The following is a 17,664-nucleotide window of genomic DNA, read 5'->3' on the forward strand; positions in this document are numbered from 1 at the left end:
CATCTGCAGCTGGGGACCAAGGCAGACATCTGGTCAAGCAAGGGAAGGAGTGCATTGTGGGTCCTGTTGGCTGTTCAGTAGCTGAACTCCTAGGAGAGCCCTGTCATCAGGAGGAATGAGTTTAAAAGACAGTTCTTGCTTTGACTCTCAGAAATGGCTCCAACTCAGAGAGCAAGTGCACACTGCTGGTGAGGTGTTCTTAGGGAGATTAAGGAAGTGTTCACAGTGCTGTCTAAGGCGGTTATTTTCTCAAAGTTTGCCATTAAAATCTAACGTTTGGAAAACGGAAAGCGGTGGAGAGTAGGTGATGGTCCTGATGAAAGAATTCCACCGCCTCACGCAATGACTCAGCTTGCAGAACGCACCCAGTAAAGCTCTGCAGGTTCAGACTTCCTCTGTGAGCTGGCACCACCTCCCCGGCTGTCCAACCTCAAGTGTGCTGGGCCCGGCTACTGGCCCCGTGTGTGCTTTTGTGCTGAACCCTCAGTCTCCCAAAGGACACGGAGCTTTCGAAGGCCGGGCAGCCAGTGAGGCAGGCTGTGTCTTGTGCCGTGGAGTGATGAGTGCTGTGGTTTTGAACTTGGCTCCTCTTATGTTTTTGGTATGTGGTGCCAGGACTGTAAGGCGTGAGAAAGCTGTTTTAGGTTAATAATGATGACATGAAACAAACAAACCCAGGGTGAATAGGGCTCATCAGACCCTGGCAGCCAGACCTTAAGGAGCTTAATTTCAGAGCAGCCTGCAAAGGTCATTAAGTATTTTAGGGTTCAGCTCTCTGGTGTTAGAAGACCCAGGACATTCTGGGTAGATATCAGTACTGGCTAGGAGCCAGCTGGGACCTGCTGTTGGGAGGGCCACTAAAGAGCATTTTGGTTAAGCAAGCATTATATAACAGTTAGTTTGGTTCTTTTAACTGTTTTTTTTTGACATCTGCCTCCATTTCTAACTCAGAAGTTATCAATTGTTCACCTAGGGTTCTAGAAGATTCTATAGCAACCACCTTGAAATGTGGAGCTGCCTGTGCTGGTTTGCTGGGCAGAGCTTGAGACATGCATCTAGCCCAGGTAGGGATGGGGTGGGGCTTTTCCAGCAAGCCCATGCTTCGTATCTGACTGCATCTGGGTCTGCCATGTGTGCCGTTGGCTGTGGTCAGAGGCAGGAACTCTGCTTCTGCAGTATGCTGCCGTGAATAGCATCTCCCCACACAGTGTGGAGATCTCTCAAAAAACCACAAAACTGGATCTTCTGACAACGGAGCCGCACCACTCCCAGGGATTTACCTAGAGGACATTCAAGTCAAGATCACACAGACAAATACTTGCACATTGATGTTTACTGCAGCGCTAGTCACAGCAGCCACGTTACAGAGGCAGGCCAGGTGCCACCGGCATGGGGAAAGGCAAGGAAACAGGGCTTGTTTTCAGCTGTAAAGAAGGAGCCATCATGCCATTTGTAAGAAAATTGATGCAATCACATTAGGTGAATAAGCCAATCTCAAAATGACAGACATCACCCACTTTCTCTCATTTTCGGATCCTAGACTATATAGCTACATAAAATCATGTATGTATTTATGACATGAAGATAGAAATCAAACTGCCTAGGTTGAAACAGAGGAGGCTCTTGGGAAGGGAGGAAGAGGTGTGTGGGAAACAGGCATAACACAAATACATATGTATATGAAAACTTAAAAGACAGTTTTTAAAAACGAATCTAAGGGTAGCTAGCTGCTTCAGCACAGCCTGGGGCTCTTTGCCTGGCCTGCTTGTTCAGGTTACAGGTTACAATCAGTGTTCAGAAGAGCCAGGCACGTGCACGTGACTCAGCTCTGCGTGTGTGAGCCTGGTACCCCCTGGCCTGATCAGGCTTTGTGGTGGTCAGCTGGCGGTAGCCTTCCAGCAGCTGCCCACCCTGGATGCCAACTCCAGAGTGGGGAACGTGTTTCCATCTCTGGCTTGGCAAGCACTCCGGCCACACAACAGGTTGGATAGCTGTTCCAGACACTTTGGAAACATTGTATCCATTGCCATGGCAGCCATTGAGATGATAGACCTGTCTTCCCCCAGCTGAGCGAAACTGTGGGTGAGAAGCAGAGCAGAACAGATGGGGGGAGGGAGGGGTTCAGGCTTCCGGGGAGCCACTGCCTCTGCTCACAGCCTGCGTCCCAGTGTTCGATGACAACAGTCCTCACTGCGTTCATTGCCTTGCTCCAGCTGGAGCAGAAGGATCTACCTGAAGTTCTTCAGACTTTGGAGAATTGTGACTGTTAGCACGCTGTGGGGAGTCACACGTTGGGTGAGTGGCAAAGGCAGAAGTCAGAGTAGCCATGGGGCTCCCAGCCTCTTTATCTTCCCACCTCAGCTCAGGACAGAGGGGGACACATCCCACTGGCCTCCCAGAGCCAGGGGGCCGCTCCCCGTTCTCAGTTCCTCTTGGCAGAGTAGGACTTCCCACACCTCCAGGCAAGCACTAACTTCATTCAAGTCAATTTTGTTCCTTAGATGGGATAGCCTGGTCTATTCCAACTCAAGGTAGCAGAACGACAGGGAAGTGGGGGAGGGAGTCAAAGTGAGCAAACCAGAGAAAACACAGAGGACTGTGTGCGGCTCTTCAGATATGCCCCCAACTATCTTTAACAAAACCAGAAAACTCAGGTAGGTTGTGTGTGCGTGAGACACCCAAAGCAGCTAAGATGATAAGACAATTGTGGGTACACGTCTACGAAAAGAAACGTAAACAGAACGGTTTTTCTAGGAAAATATAACCAAAACACTCAAGAAATAGAAGGCACGAGCTAGGCATGGAGGTGAGAATTAAGAGGTCATGTGACCTTAGGCTTGCAACAGGGTGAGATGAGAGCTGGGAGTGAATCCCAGCAAAGGGTGAAGAGTGTGGAACGACTCAGTACATATGGTTACCGGTGCTCCTTACTCCTTGACGGAGAGTAGGCAGGGGCGGGGTGTCTGCTCCTAGGTGGGAACCTCCACAGTGTGACCTGAACACAGCAGGGTTGTGTAGCAAGGCTATGTGCCAGGCGAGCAGCCACTCTGTGCTTCCTCTCTGTCAGCTGAGTCCACAGAGGTTGATACCATGTTGTTTAGGATGTATGTATGCCTTTTCTGTGTGTGATTAGTTAAAAGCATACCTAGGAGTAACAGAGCACCAAATCTGGGGTAGTGGTTCTAGCCCTGACAGTGGGGGTTGGGAAGGGGCCTGAAAGGGTGGTTGCCTGTGAGCTGCTATAAAGCTGTGACCACAGAGTGAAGGCCCTCCTGCTTGTCACTGTTGCTACATGAACCAGTAAGCTACATTAATGTCCTGACGCCAGTCTTAATTAGGGTTTCCATTGTTGAAAAGAGACACCGTGACCAAGGCAGCTCTTATAAGGACATTTATTTGGAGCTGGCTCAGAGGTTCAGTCCATTATCATCAAGGCAGAAACATGGCAGCATCCGGGCAGGCATGGTGCTGGAGAAGAAACCAAGAGTTCTGCATCTTGTTCTGAAGGCAAACAGGAGAAGACTCCTGTCTTCCAGGCAGCTAGGAGGAGGGCCTCAAAGCCCACCCCAACAGGGACACACACCCTCCAACAAGGCTACACCTCCTAATAGTGCCACTCCCTCCACCAAGCATATTCAAACATGAGTCTATGGGGGAGTGTTCCTATTCAAACCACCACAGTGTCACATGAGGTGAGAAGAAACCCAGGGACCCTCATCACTCTTCTGACCTTATTGTTGCTAGGACTTGATCCTCCCTTTGGGCGTGTGACATGTTCTGGCCAGTTTCTTCCTGTGTATCCTCAGCTTCACCCCTGTGATGCTCATGGATAATGCCAGGACCAGTAAGGCCACACCGTGTCAAAGACTGGCCACGGTGACGTGTATTAATCTCTACAAATGACCCAACAGCTTTTAGGATCAGTATATGTCTGTAGCATCCATCGTCCCTGGGAGTCAGCTGGAGCTTTGCTAGCTGACTATCAGAAAAAGTAAAACCAAGAAGATGAAAAGCCTTTGTGTTTGTGAAGTGCAAGGTACATCCCAGAGAGGCAGGATCCTTCTGGAACTCCTTAGCTAAACTAAGGGTTTTCAAAATCTTTTAATTTGACTTTAATTTTCATATATGTACATTGTATTTACATAGTTTTCCCTAGCCCCTCCACTGTCCTCTTTCTCATTATTGTTATACACATTCACACGTGCACACACACATGTGTATAAATACAACTTGCTGAGTCTCTTTGGTGTTGCTTGTGTGTTTTTGTGTGTGTGTGTGTGTGTGTGTGTGTGTGTGTGTGTTTATGTGTCAGGCTTGTCAAGTTGCCATTTTAATGGGCAGGAAGCTTCTAGAATGACAATGTCAATATCAAATCTTTGGACCCTCAAGTGAACCAGGGCCCAGAGTGGGCTTCGGCGTGTGTCTGGGAGAAGAGAATCCAGCTGCTGCGTTCTCTTGCTGTCAGAACTCAGTCCTGCTTGGCTGGGAGGAAGCTTCCACAGTTGACTGGCCTGTAGCAGCTGCCACCCTGGTTCCCACTGCCTCTAGAGCAGCAAAGACTGGCTGACAGGGCCAAGCAAGACTCTTTAAGTGCAAAATTAATTGCTTCTCTTTATAAAGTGGCTCCCCAGCCCCCCGGGGGCCCATCTGGGTTGAGTGTGAGGCTTATCTGGATCTGTGCACACAGTCACTCCACCCATGGGGTGTGAGATCCTTCAGCTTGTACTCGTTTACTCCTCCTCCTTTAAGAATGGGATCCTGCTGAAGCTCATGATTGCCTAGACCCGAAGCCTGAGCCTTATGAATATGCAGAGGAGTTTTAATAAAATGGTGTGAAGCATCCGCCTGCTTGTTCCAGCAAATGCTTCCAGAGCCCCAGGAGACTTCCAAAAGCTCCTGGAAGATGAGCTTCCTGCAGAGAGACAGGGAGGATGAGAGACTAGGGCATGATTGGATGGGCCCGGAATCCAGCACTCCAGAGTGGAAAATGCTACCCATCTTCTCACATTCCCACTCTGCCCTGTGAGTCCCAGGAATCTCCCAACCCAGGTCTGCTGGCTCAGTCACTCCTGGGCTGAGTGGGGACCTGGCTACAGAAGGTGGTGAGCTTCGAAGCACGGAGCCTTCCCCCTTATAGCAGTACAGATTGTCCTCTCGACAGTGACTTCATTTGGTAATTTGTTTATAACTGAAACTTGATGGATTCTTCTTTAAGCTACCTTCCTGCTAATTTTTATCAATTGGCTTATCCATGAAGGCCCATCTACCGTGAGATCAGATGCTAACTGTAGAATTCGTTCCCTGACTCCCCACAAACAACTGCTATACAATTTTTTCTGTGATTAATTAAAAAGACCGTACTATAATGACTAAATTTAACCAACGACGCCCCTTCTGCAATTGCAGCCTAATTGCTTTATAATTGTGCTGCTTTTCTTGCTGGTGCTCACAGTCTGCAGGGCTGGGCTCGGCTCGTCAGTCCTGGCTGGGAAGCACTCGTCTCAGTGCTTGCCCTCTCCACTCCTCTCTGCTGGTGTCCAGTGGCTGCTTCACCAGCATCCAGCTCATTGCTCAGCAGTTGAGTTGTTGAGCTGTGACTGAGCTCCAGGGTTCTTCCAAAAACTGCCTCCTTTCCCACTGATTTCCATTCAAGATAAATACTAATTAGGGGATCCAATGAGCAGGGTACACTGAGTCTTCAGTATGTGGGACCATGAAAGGCTCTGCCACCTGAAGAGATGACAAGGACATGGAGGGGCCCAGGGGCAGGGACTGGACCCCCTTGGGGTTTGTGGGTTCCCTCCTCTGTTCAGGACACTTTGTCAACCCCGCTGCTCTGCTGGATTCCTCAGTCTGTTGACACTGGCATCACCATTGGCTACTCAGGACTCTGGCTACACTCAGACATAGCTGTCAGTTTCCCAAGGCTCTGACAAGTTCTTTGACCTCCCAGGAGGATTGTGTAGAAACTCTGGGACACTGCTCCCTGCCAGCATCCCCACGGTGGCTTGGAGGGGTCCTCACATGAGTTCTGCTGATCTGGGTCCTACTTTACTGGGTCTCTTGACCATGTTATACTTGAGCATCCTCATCAGAAGAGGCATGGCTTTAAAGCTGGTCTTCACTGGCTCAAGTGTAAGGCGTCCACAGTCAACGCAGAGGCCCTGTGCAGCTTACCGTCTTTGCAGGCCTAGGTTGTTATGGCCCTGTACTTGAGATAGTCCTGATCTGCCTGCCCACCTGCCAGTCCGGCTTCCATGAACACAGCCTGCTCCTCTGTCACCAGGTTCCTGGGAGGAGGCCTGGCAGGCAGTGTGAAGGACGGCAGGCAGTCCTTTGATACTGTGAGAGCCAATCACCCAAGCACTGCGTTGCCTGTTGCAGGCAAAGCACAAGGTGAGAAAAAAAAAAGCAATGGCTGGCGTCAGTCCCCCAGGAAAAAAAAAATGCTGAGAACTGAGGCAGGTGTGCGGCTGAGGAGTGTCTGTCTGAAAGTGGGAGGATTTCACTGCTTTAGAACACGCGTCTTACATGTTAGAAATCTGTTCTCAGTTCATACAGCTTGCAGAACTCCCTTGTCTGTAAGCAGAACCTGCTTGTATCGTCTGCTTCCATATGCCCATCTATGCCAGAACCTCCCACAGCTGGCAGGCTAACCGCAGTCTCTTCGTCTTGGCAGCCTGCTCTGCTTGTCAAGCAGGGATGATCTGTCATTGCCGCGCGTGTGTCCATTGTTCACAGGCCCATCTTTCTTTTTCCTCAGGTGTCAGCGAAAGCAGTGGCGAGTGGACCTGCCAGCCACCAGCGTGGTGATCACATTCCACAATGAAGCCAGATCAGCCCTGCTGCGGACGGTGGTCAGGTAAGGCCACAGATGTTTCCCCGCGTCTCATGGGAAGTGTTTGGGGGCACCTGATGACAGCTCCATCGTAGGTGCATCATCTGGGGCTACAGACGGACATCAGCTGCCAAGCACAGGGAAGCTATTGGCTCCTGTAGCCAAGGTGGGGAACCAAAAGAGAAAGGAGACTCCAAGCAGAGCTCGGCCCTTACAAGGCTCTGTCCCTCTGTCTTTCCTCAGTGTCCTCAAGAGGAGTCCACCTCACCTCATCAAGGAGATAATCCTGGTGGATGACTACAGCAACGACCGTGAGTTTCATCAGCCTTCTTGTTTTGGGGTGTCTGGGACAAGTGACCGGATGAAGTCTGGAGTGGAGCAGGTATCTAGGGCAGGAAGGAGATGTCCTCCAGAGACCCCAGGGGAAGGACTTTCTATAGGTGACCAAGTATGTGGCCTTCCAGCCTAGAGCCCTGTGTAGACTCAGGGTTTACTATTGTCCACCTCTTTTTTCTCTTTAGCTGAGGACGGGGCCCTCTTGGGGAAAATCGAGAAGGTGCGGGTCCTCAGAAACGACCGGAGAGAAGGTAAGAAAGTCCCTCTTGCTCTGCACTTATGAAGTAGTGCGTCTCTCTGCCCTTGTGAAGTCGTGTGCCTCTCTGTCCTTGTGAAGTAGTGTGTCTCTCTGCCCTTGTGAAGTAGTGTGCCTCTCTGTCCTTGTGAAGTCATGTGCCTCTCTGCCCTTGTGAAGTAGTGTGTCTCTCTGCCCTTGTGAAGTCATGTGCCTCTCTGTCCTTGTGAAGTAGTGTGCCTCTCTGTCCTTGTGAAGTTGTGTGCCTCTCTGTCCTTGTGAAGTCGTGTGCCTCTCTGTCCTTGTGAAGTCGTGTGCCTCTGTGCTTGTGCAGCGGTTTCTTGTTGGTGTGACAAATGCAATCTAAAGAAAGAAGTGTTTATTTTGGCTCACAGTTCCAAGGATGCAGTCTACCATGGTGGCTGGAACATGAGGCAGCTGGTCACGGTGGGCCCACAGCAAGCAGACAGAGATGAGTGAGGGTGCTTAGCTCACGACTCCTTACACAATCCAAGACCCCAGCCCATGAGATGCTGTCACCCACTTGTGACCCAACCTTAGAAAATTCCTCTCAAACATCCCCCCCCCCATGTCTGTCACCATGGTGATTCTAAGTCCTGTCAGGTTGACAGTCAAGACCAACCATTACATGCCAGCCTCTGTGTTGGTGCAATACACTCTCTTGCTCCAGAGGGAATTAAAAAGAAGGCTTTATTCTGACTCAAATACAAATGTTGTGGCCTAGAAACACAGAGTCATATTGTTCCAAATGGCTTCTGCGATGGAAGAAGGGCCATGAACTTAGTCACAGAGTACAAAGTCATAAGTCCATGCATAAACAAATTGCTGGGAACATTAATTAGACAAGTGACAGTAGAGCGGAAGAGCCTCTGCTGTGGTGTCAGATGCTGTGTATTGTGGTTGGTAGTTAGCAGCGATCTGATGAAGATCCGGTGGTCATATACGCTGGAGATGCTTGGTCAGATATGAAACTTGGTACTGAGCAGACAGGCCAGTGGGGCTGAGAGCTGGCTCAACAGATAAAAGAGCACTGGTTACTCTCCAAGAAGACCCAGGTGTAAGTCCCGTACCCACATGGCAGCTCAGAGCTGTCTGTAAATCCCAGTTCCAGGGGATCCAGCATCCTGCCCTCGTCTCTTCAGGTAGAAGGCACATGGTGCATGCATGTAAGCAAAATATGCCCATACGCATACAATTAAAAGTTAATAACAAGAGACGCCAATGACTTCTGATCTGCAGCGTTCAAACTTTCCGTGAAGTTCTAGTCAGTTGGCACGGCGTCTATGCAGATACCACTTCCTCAGAGATTCCAGTTCCCACCCGCCTTTCTTAGCCCACTGAAACCACTTCAGGGGAGTAACAGTTTATATGTGTCTCCCTTCACCAGAGCCACCCAGGAGCCCTATCCCAGTAGATGCAGGAAGGATAGTCAGAGCCTAACTAATTGGAATTGTTTGTACGTGAGACCATATTTTCAAGCCTCATTTGTATTTACACATTTGGAAAATTGGCTTCTGTCTTCCATTCACGCACGGCCTGTGAAGTCCCATCAGTGGCTTGGTTGCAAAGGTTTCAAGAAATTGTTAAACCTAGCTTGAGGAATACAGTGACTCCATGTTCCAGGCATGCCATAGACTCACAGACTCAACTCTGACAGCTTGCTGAAGGAGAACTGTCCCAAACTGGGAGAGAGAGCTGTCATCTCATGCTGATGCGACACTGCAGACTCCAGCTGTCAATCTCATCTGTGAATCTCATCTGTGTGGGAAGTTATGGGAAAAACTGCCTTCCCACTGCTGGGTCTGGAAGCCTCTCAGGGCGTCAGTGTGTGTGCTGCTGTTTGGCCTCACCCTCTTCCAGCAGTTACAGAGAGAGGACACTCTGGACGCTCCACTGTGTGAGGCGGTCCCAGGAGTGACGTTTGTGTCCCCCCCACCCCAGGTCCCCACTTGCGGCTCCAAGCATGGCAGGAAGGTTCTTTTTACTTTTTTTCCTTTTCCTCTTCTTTTCTCTTTTTTCTTTTCCACTTTATGTGTATGAGTGTATTTTCCTGTGGGTATGACTGTGTACTACATTCAAGCTTGGTGCCTCTAGAGGCCAGAAGAGGGTGTCAGATTCCCTAGAGCTGGAGTTACAGACAGTTGTGAGCCGCTGTGTGGGTGCTGCAAATCAAACCCAGGTTCTCTGGAAAAACAGCCAGTGTTTTTAACTGCTGGGCCAATTCTCCAGCCCAGCAAGAATCTTTTTCTTTTTAATATTTAAAAATTATGTGTGTGGGTATGTCACATGTGCAGGTACCCATAGAAACCAGAAAAGGGCATCAGATCTCTAGGAACTGGAGTTACACAAGGTTGGGTTCTGGGAACCAAACATTGGTTCTCTGGAAGAGCAGTGAGTGCTCTCCAAAAGCCATCTCTCCAGCCCCCGGGATCTTTAAAAAAAAAAAAAAAGAAAGAAAACAACAAATAAAAAATCATGTATTAAACAGTATATGGTTTGCACTGTGCTAGACACTAGAGAATACAAGGATAAATTGTGACAGTTGTTATTCCTGCCCCTCCAGTGCTTGCATTTTAATTTTGGAAATAAATACGAATGTGAAACTACAATGCAGACTGCTAGAAATTGCAGGGCAGCACATTAGTCATGGTGGGCTCAGAGTACTGCAGTGTCAGTCAGAGGAGGCTCACTGAGTGGCGCAAAGGAAATGAGGCTCCACAGAGCAGGACGGTCCTCATTTGAGGCTGAAGAATGATCTAAGAAAAAAAATAAAAGAGTCTCCTAAGAAGGCAGAGGCAAGGGGTTGTAAGCAACAGAAGGCTCACTGGACTCTCTACTCAGTGCAGTGGCTAAGCCAACAGCTCACACCACACAGACAGCGAAGCCTTCCTCCGTCTGAACAGGTCTGCCGAAGGCTCAAGTCAGTCCCTCAAGCTGTAGTGTGATTGCTGAACAGCCTACCAGATAACAGGCTTCAACTCGTTTTTTGCCCCACTCTCCTATCTCAACTTTAAGGGGAAAGGCCAACAGGGACTAAGGCAAGACAGCAAGAGTAGCAGGGAGGGTTGAGGGAGGAAGAACCAAAGACCGTGCTGGTGGTGGATAGCTGCTGAATCCGTTGAGCTGGCCAGAACTCAGAACAGCCCATCCACGTTAGCCCATCCACGTTAGCCCTGAATTACTTTAGCTAAGTTGTTCTCTTGAGACAAGCCCACCTCTGTGATGTGTTGGGAGGTAAGACTGCAGAAAGCCAGATCATGGCCCGAGTAGCCCAGAAGTGTGTGTGACCACTGAGCAGAGAAGCCCAGATGTATGACCAAGCTGTGTGCACACACTGATCTCAAGCTCCACAAGTGAACCCTGGCGCAGATGACAGAATTAGCAGCGGAGAATGTTGTCCCGGGGGGCTACGTCTGTAGCCACTGTAAGGAAACACAGACTCAGCTCCTGACAGTAAGCTTGCTGTTGGTGTCACAAGCCCTGAGAGCCTCCCTCTCCCCTCCCCTTCCCTACCTCCCTCTCCCCTCCTATTCCTTCCCCTCTCTATTCCCTTCTCAATTCTGTTCTCTGAGCCATGGCTGTCACCTTTCATCTATTAACTTGTAAACTCTATAATGTACATAATACAATGTTAGGCATCTGTCCTCATGCCCTCAGTTATTTTTTTAAAGAAATTAAGAGAGTAGAGAGGTGGGCTATGTGACTCGGCCCAAGTTCTCTGCTCCCTTCCACACCTTCCCATCTCTGTCAGTGGTGTTTGCAACCCAGCCCAGACACTTCCTTTCAGGACTCTCCAGTCAGCTCTTTATCAGAAGAGTCTTTCTCCCTTGTTATTAAAGTATGTTTTCTAGGCCTAGAGACTTGACTGTGAGTTTTTCTGCTCTTTAAAATGCTGTGGCAAGGTCTACCTCTCTGTCTTCCATTTTTTCCTTTTCTCCCCTTTTCTTTGCGCATTCGTGCGTGTGTGTGTGTGTGTGTGTGTGTGTGTGTGTGTGTGTGTGTGTGTGTCCCATCCATCCTCAGAGGCTGGAACACCTGATTCCCCAGAGCTAAAATTACACATGGTTGAAAGCTACCTGGCATGGGTGTTGGGAGCTGAACCCCCATTTTCTGAACAGAGAGTGTTTTTAACTACTGAGCCATTTCTCTGGCTGTTTTTCTTTCAGATCATAGTCATAATATGCATTGTTTTCCTTGCACATGACAGACTGTTAGCACCAGCAGCTCTCCTGAGTCTTTATCCATGTCTCTGCAGTCAGATTTGATCCTCCTAACACTCTTTTTTTTATATATATATTTATCCTGCTTAAGGTTTGCCAAAATACTTTTGATACTTAAGTTGATGTCTCACAGAATCAGGAGACGGTTGGCCATCGTGTCCTCAGGGCCTTCCGGTGTAGTTCTTCAGCTCTGGCTGTGAGTAGCCACTTCCCATTGCCTCAGACACTTAAGCCTTTCGCTCCTTATATTTTGTTTCAATTCCCTGGGTGATCTATTGCTGTTGACTGTCCCCAATCTCCTGGGTCCTCCTGCCAGCTCCACTCTGCCTTGAAGATCACTCAGTAAGTTTTCCACTGGAGATAATTTCACTTTTCGATTTTGGATTATCTGTTTGACTCTTCTGCTGATGTTTTTCACCTGTTCACACATTAACACCATCATTTCCCATAGCCATGACCATTTTAAAATCTTCATCTCTTAATTCTAACATCTGACTCAGCTCAGGGTGACTTTCAGTTGAGGACTTTTTCCCCCTTGGGTTCTTCCACCCCTCCTGCCTTCTGATGCTTCAAGACTTTCTGAATGATGTATTGTAGATAGTCCGAGTCATTTCATTTTTCTAGAGGAGTGTTAACCTTTGATATTCAGGGAAGTGCGTTACCAGCTGTGTCCCTCCCCTCTGAGACAGAATACCTGGAGAAAGAAGCATATAGGGAGAGGCTCGTTTGGCTCATAGCTTAGGGCTGTGAGCCTTGGTCCTGTCACTTAGGCCTGAGGTCAGATCTAACACGGAAGAGTAGAAGACCGCAGTGGATCAGGGATGCTCACCTCAGGGCACACAGGAAGCAGCGGAGATGCAGGGCTGGGCAGTGTGCCCTTCTACTGATCCATGTCCTCCAGCTGGGCCCTGCCTACTTCCCACCAGCTCCGTCTGCCATAGTACCACCGAGTTTGAGAAAGGATGGGTTGTTCACTGGTAAGACTGGCAGCCCTACTGCCCACATACGTCTCAGCACCCCCAGCTGGGGACTGAGGCTTTAACACGTGAGCTTGTGGGCAGAGGGGTGGGCTTAACATCTTAGTCAGACACTGAAGACTTGGGCCTACACATGATGAAGGTACTTCTCTGCACTTGGTTTGCACACGTGCATTTTGGGCAGATCCCTTACTTACAAAACAGTTTTGTTCTAACTGTGATCCTTATGCGATTTCTGTAGGTAGACAGAGGTGTTTTCCAAACTTTGTTTGCTTGGCAAGGCTCAAATCCCAAACTCTGTGTCACCCATTGGAGTAGAGAGCATCTGAGGCCCTGGCCCCTCTGGCTGTGGCTGTCCCTCGGCTCCTCTGCTCCTGCAGCCACCTGAGCTAGGAGCTGTTGGCCACAGGTTTCCGGGCCTTCTTTCCCTTTCCAACCACAGTAGAAGTCCTGCCCTTGGTCTGCTGACACCTCAAGCTGAAAGGACTGCACTGCAGCAGAGGGGAGGGCACTCTGGGAAGAGAGGGCAAGCCCTGCAGACCTGGGTCTCACTCCGCCATTGCCGCTCTCAGGCATTGAATCCCCTCTAGTTTCCTCTTTGAGTGACTCCTCGGAAGCCCTTTCATACAGTTCCCACTTATGTTCAGCTCTGCAGTTGTAGCAGTTTGAATGACTTGGAGTTGGAAATCTTGTCTTTTTACCCTGATGCAGCATACAATTAATAAGAGCCATTGAAAATCCATTTTTCTTGTATATACAGGAACTTAAAATAATTGTCCTTGCTCATTTTGTAAGGAGCTGAATCCCATCCAGGTGTAGGGTTTTTTCTAGGCTTGGTACATGGCTGATGATAAGACTATATATGTACATGAAGTATCTGTTAAAATTGATCACAAGCCATTTGTGTAGAATGGGGCCAAAAATGACCCTGATTTTGCATCACAGCCACACAGGATTTTGATTTTGATGCCCTGTTGTCTGAAGACAAAACTGTTTGCGATGCCGTCGCAGGCTCACCAGACCTGGCACCATTAGCTCTCAGGGCATGGTGACACCTTTGCTGTCCCAGCCAGGTAGGGAAAGTTCTTTCCTGTCACCTGATGAGCTGTTTGACTGCTAAGCTGTTCACTCACAGCTGACAAACAGCTCCTCTGCAACAGGGCACAGGGGCTGCTGGCTGTGCCAGGTTAGCTCTCAGGTGGAGCTCCCACCCCCATGCACTTTGAATTTTCTCCACAGGTCTAATGCGCTCTCGGGTCCGGGGTGCTGATGCTGCCCAGGCCAAGGTCCTGACCTTCCTAGACAGTCACTGCGAGTGTAACGAGCGATGGCTGGAGCCGCTCTTAGAGCGGGTTGCTGAGGTGAGCCTGTCACACAGAGGGTGTGTGCTACCTACACTGGCTGTGAGTTTTCTTGTCACTAGGAAGGATGCAATGCCCCAGACATTGTTTCACGATGTCCCATCAGTGCAGAACTGTCACTGCAACCAAAGACAGCTTCTATGGAGCTGGCAGAGGCCTGGCAAGATGATGTGGCTGGTCATGGGAGACCTCTCTCTCTCTCTTACACACACACACACACACACACACACACACACACACACACACACATACTTGCATGCAAATACACACACACACAGAGGCATGCATGTGTGCACATGTTCATGCACATGCACACAAGGGTGTGGGGGAAGATATGTGGCTAGCAGGATAGCCCAGTGGCAAGAGTGCCTTGTGGTGGGATGTCTGGTAGGAGGCCCGGTTGGTGCAGTGCTACTCCTCTGACCTGGCTAAGGACAGACTAACCAGCTGCTCTAGGCCTACAAAGAGAAGCAAACAAGCTAGCAGAGTGCCCTGGTGAGCTTGTCACACGACCTTTGGCCATGCTCGGGCACATTCTGCCTTCCGGAAGTGTCTGCGCTGGTACTGTGTTTAGCCCAGTATTATTTTTCTTGCCCTCTGCTTGTCTTATTGACTTTTTTTCCTTGCTGCTATGAAAGTGCTTCCTTGGGGGCGATGGAGTAAATGAAAGGAAACAGGATGAGACGCTCTGCCCGCCACCGTAGCACATGTAGCAACAGCAAGTCACAAAATACTGAGCAGCCAAGAGCTGCTAGAAGTCCCATTTCAGCCCTTTACTGGTCTCAGGTGGCACGCTAGGTGTTCTCCCTTACCTGATGAGTAAGGAGACTGGGCTTCAGGGTTCTTCAGCAACATCTGGAATCACATAGGAGGCAGGGTTGCCACCGAGTGCTCAGCCAGTTCCCTCTCCAACACACACTCCCATGCCCCTCCTATCTCTGCCATGTGTCCCCCAGCTTGGCCAGCTGGAGAGGGAGCGGACCAACGTGATGGGTTCCTATGATTCCCTTCTCATCAGAAGGAGTATAAAGCAGATTAATCTCACTTATCCAGGGCCAGCCTGATGGGAGCAGGAGGGTGGGCTACTGAGCGAGGCTCTAGTCTCCATAGCCCAGAGCTTGTTTCCCCATCAACCTGCAAGCAGGCAGGATGGGGCTCTGTAATACCACTGGAGAGTGCTTCTGAGCTCTGCTCATCCTGTTGCTGAACTTTCGGGCCCTTCAGCTAACAAGCATTCTCTAAGTAACTCAAGGGCCACATGCTCTCTCTCTTATGAACAGTCAGCATGAGGCAGCACTGAGAAGGAAGGTCAGAGCAGGTGAAAGCCCTCATGTTTGCCCTTACACAGTGGCACTGTGGGAAGTAGCCATGGTCGGTACAATCACAGAGTTGAGTTCGGAAATGGAAACTCCAGTCAGCTGCTGTGAGGTGATGCGCCCACTTCCTCTCACGCCACCTGTGCCCAGAAACCGTTCCTGGCTTTGTCGTGTAGACACTTCAGCCACGGGTTCCTTCCTGAGCTTCGCTGGTGCAGCTCACAAGAGGGTGACAGGCATGATGTGGCTGAGCTTAGTTCTGTGACACTGAGATCTCCCCGCGGTTGAAATCCAGGACTCAGGGCCACTGCACAGCTCGGGTCTGTGACCGGGAGAAGAGGCAGCAGAGCGTCCAGTCGGCTGTCCCCTCTCATGCCACCGCCCTGCATACCTTGGGACAGTGGTGTCTGTTGGGGTGGCAGCTCTTGCTTTGCTGGGGTCATCACTTACAAGTATCTTTCCTTCTTCTGCATGCACCCCCTCAGGACAGGACCCGGGTTGTATCCCCCATCATCGATGTCATCAACATGGATAACTTCCAATATGTGGGCGCCTCTGCCGACCTCAAGGGTGGTAGGTGTCCATGATTGTTCCACCTGCTGGCCTGTTCTGCCTGGCTGGTCTTCTGACCATTGCTGTCCCATGGTCAGCAGTGACAATGACAGCGGAGCTCTGTGGTGTGGGTCCTGGCTGGTACCTCACAGAAAGGACAGGCCCTGCTTCCCTGGCAACCCCACCCCCACACTCTTTCCACTGTCTCCTCCTCTCTCCCTGAGCTGCTGCTAAAGCTAGGGGAATCCTCGACTGGAGCAGAGGAGCCTCTACCCATTGATGTGCTGGCCTGAGAGGCTCCAGAGCTGGGATCAGCAAGAGACGGTCCCTGAGACACCCTGTAGAGCCAAGGACTGGCTGACTGGGCCTGGAACCTGTCTCTGTGTCCTCTGCCAGGGCCAGGCTTCCTCTTGTAGCCTGCATGCCCAGCCAGCCTGGAGTCCTGCCATCCTGCTGCTGGCCTGTCACCGCCCACCCACCAGGCACCGGTCCTTCCTTTGTGTTCAAGCTTGGACACTGCCTCTCCCTTCCCAGCAGCCCAACCACAGCCTGCTTCACCACTGGGTGGCCTTTGTGTGAATGGACCAGTGTCTTGTAGGGCCACACAGCCTACAAATGTTACCTTCTGGTCCCCTCCAGGGATCCAAGAGAAATTTGTTGAGGCTTCTCCGTTGCTTCTTAAGAAGTGTTGAGGCTTCTCTGGTGGGAGGGAGACTGCAGTGGACATTACTGTGGGGGCACCTCTGCACACAACGCAGAGCAGGCTGTGCCGTTCCCTAGTCTAGCTCCTATCTCACAAATAGCAAGTGGTAGGGTGGCTTAGGGAGCTAAGCTGGCCTAGAACCCAAGCTCCTCCTGTCTCAGCAGCTCTCATGAGCACTGCTAAGATTACAGGCCTGCACCGTGAGACTCAGCATGTAAGCTCTTAGGTCATTGTGGGAGCAGTTTTTCAAAGTTATGGGCCCCGAAAGGTCCTGGTCCAGACCTGAAGAAACATGGGTCAGTCCCACAGAAGCACTACATGCTGCATGTGGTTCTGGGAGCCAACTATGATTCCGCTCGCCCCCAGGCCCTCAGGCTTGTGTGCACAGCCCTGTCCCCAGACCCCCAGGCTTGTGTGCACAGCCCTGTCCCCAGGCCCCCAGGCTTGTGTGCACAGCCCTGTCCCCAGGTCCCCAAGCTTGTGTGCACAGCCCTTAAAGGTGCAGTGGCATCACACAGGCACCAGTCCCATGTTTCACATTTGTTCTTACGTGTGAAGATTAGAAAGTCCCAGCCAGGCATGATGGCACATGTGTGCAATCCCAGAACTCAGGTGGCTGAGGCAGGAGGACTGCTACAAGTTCAAGACCAGCCTGGGCTATATTGTTATATCCTACATTAAAAAAATAAAAACTAAAAGAGGTTAGAGGAGCAGGAAAGCTGGTTCACAGGCCAGCTGACACTCAGGCAGCCTGTATCCCCAGCTCCGAGGGCTCCAACCCTCTGACCCCATGGACGCCAGCACCGTGTGCACATAACCATACACAGACACACAGACGTACCTGTAGTTTGGGGTTTTTAGAAGAAAACTCAGAACCCTGTTTGCTTTGGAGGGCTGGGAAGATTTCACTGTGCTCCATACCCACCAGCCACCCGCTTCTCCTCCCTCTCCCCCTGCTCCCTTCCTCCCCCCACCCCCATCCTTCTCTTCTCCCCATTGTGGTTGTTTGGTTGGTTGGCAGTGAGTTCTATCCACATGAGCTCATTGTCAAGCTACGAGGTTGAGACAGCTGGACTTGAGCGACTGTCTCTTCTCATTGCCGGTT

The 17,664-nt window shown here is 50.4% G+C and overlaps 1 protein-coding gene across 1 annotated transcript in view; it reads left to right on the forward strand.

Annotated features, from left to right (window-relative positions):
• Positions 1 to 17,664, forward strand: part of Galnt2 (polypeptide N-acetylgalactosaminyltransferase 2) — a 118,057-nt gene that overhangs the window by 85,890 nt on the left and 14,503 nt on the right. Inside the window, exons 4-8 of the mRNA XM_031341767.1 lie at positions 6,764 to 6,862; positions 7,082 to 7,149; positions 7,360 to 7,425; positions 13,867 to 13,988; positions 15,790 to 15,877. Coding sequence (XP_031197627.1) covers positions 6,764 to 6,862; positions 7,082 to 7,149; positions 7,360 to 7,425; positions 13,867 to 13,988; positions 15,790 to 15,877 — 443 coding nt within the window. The remainder of the gene's footprint in view (positions 1 to 6,763; positions 6,863 to 7,081; positions 7,150 to 7,359; positions 7,426 to 13,866; positions 13,989 to 15,789; positions 15,878 to 17,664) is intronic.

The sequence above is a fragment of the Mastomys coucha genome, unplaced genomic scaffold (genome assembly GCF_008632895.1).
Source record: "Mastomys coucha isolate ucsf_1 unplaced genomic scaffold, UCSF_Mcou_1 pScaffold22, whole genome shotgun sequence".
NCBI classification, from domain to species: Eukaryota; Metazoa; Chordata; class Mammalia; order Rodentia; family Muridae; genus Mastomys; species Mastomys coucha.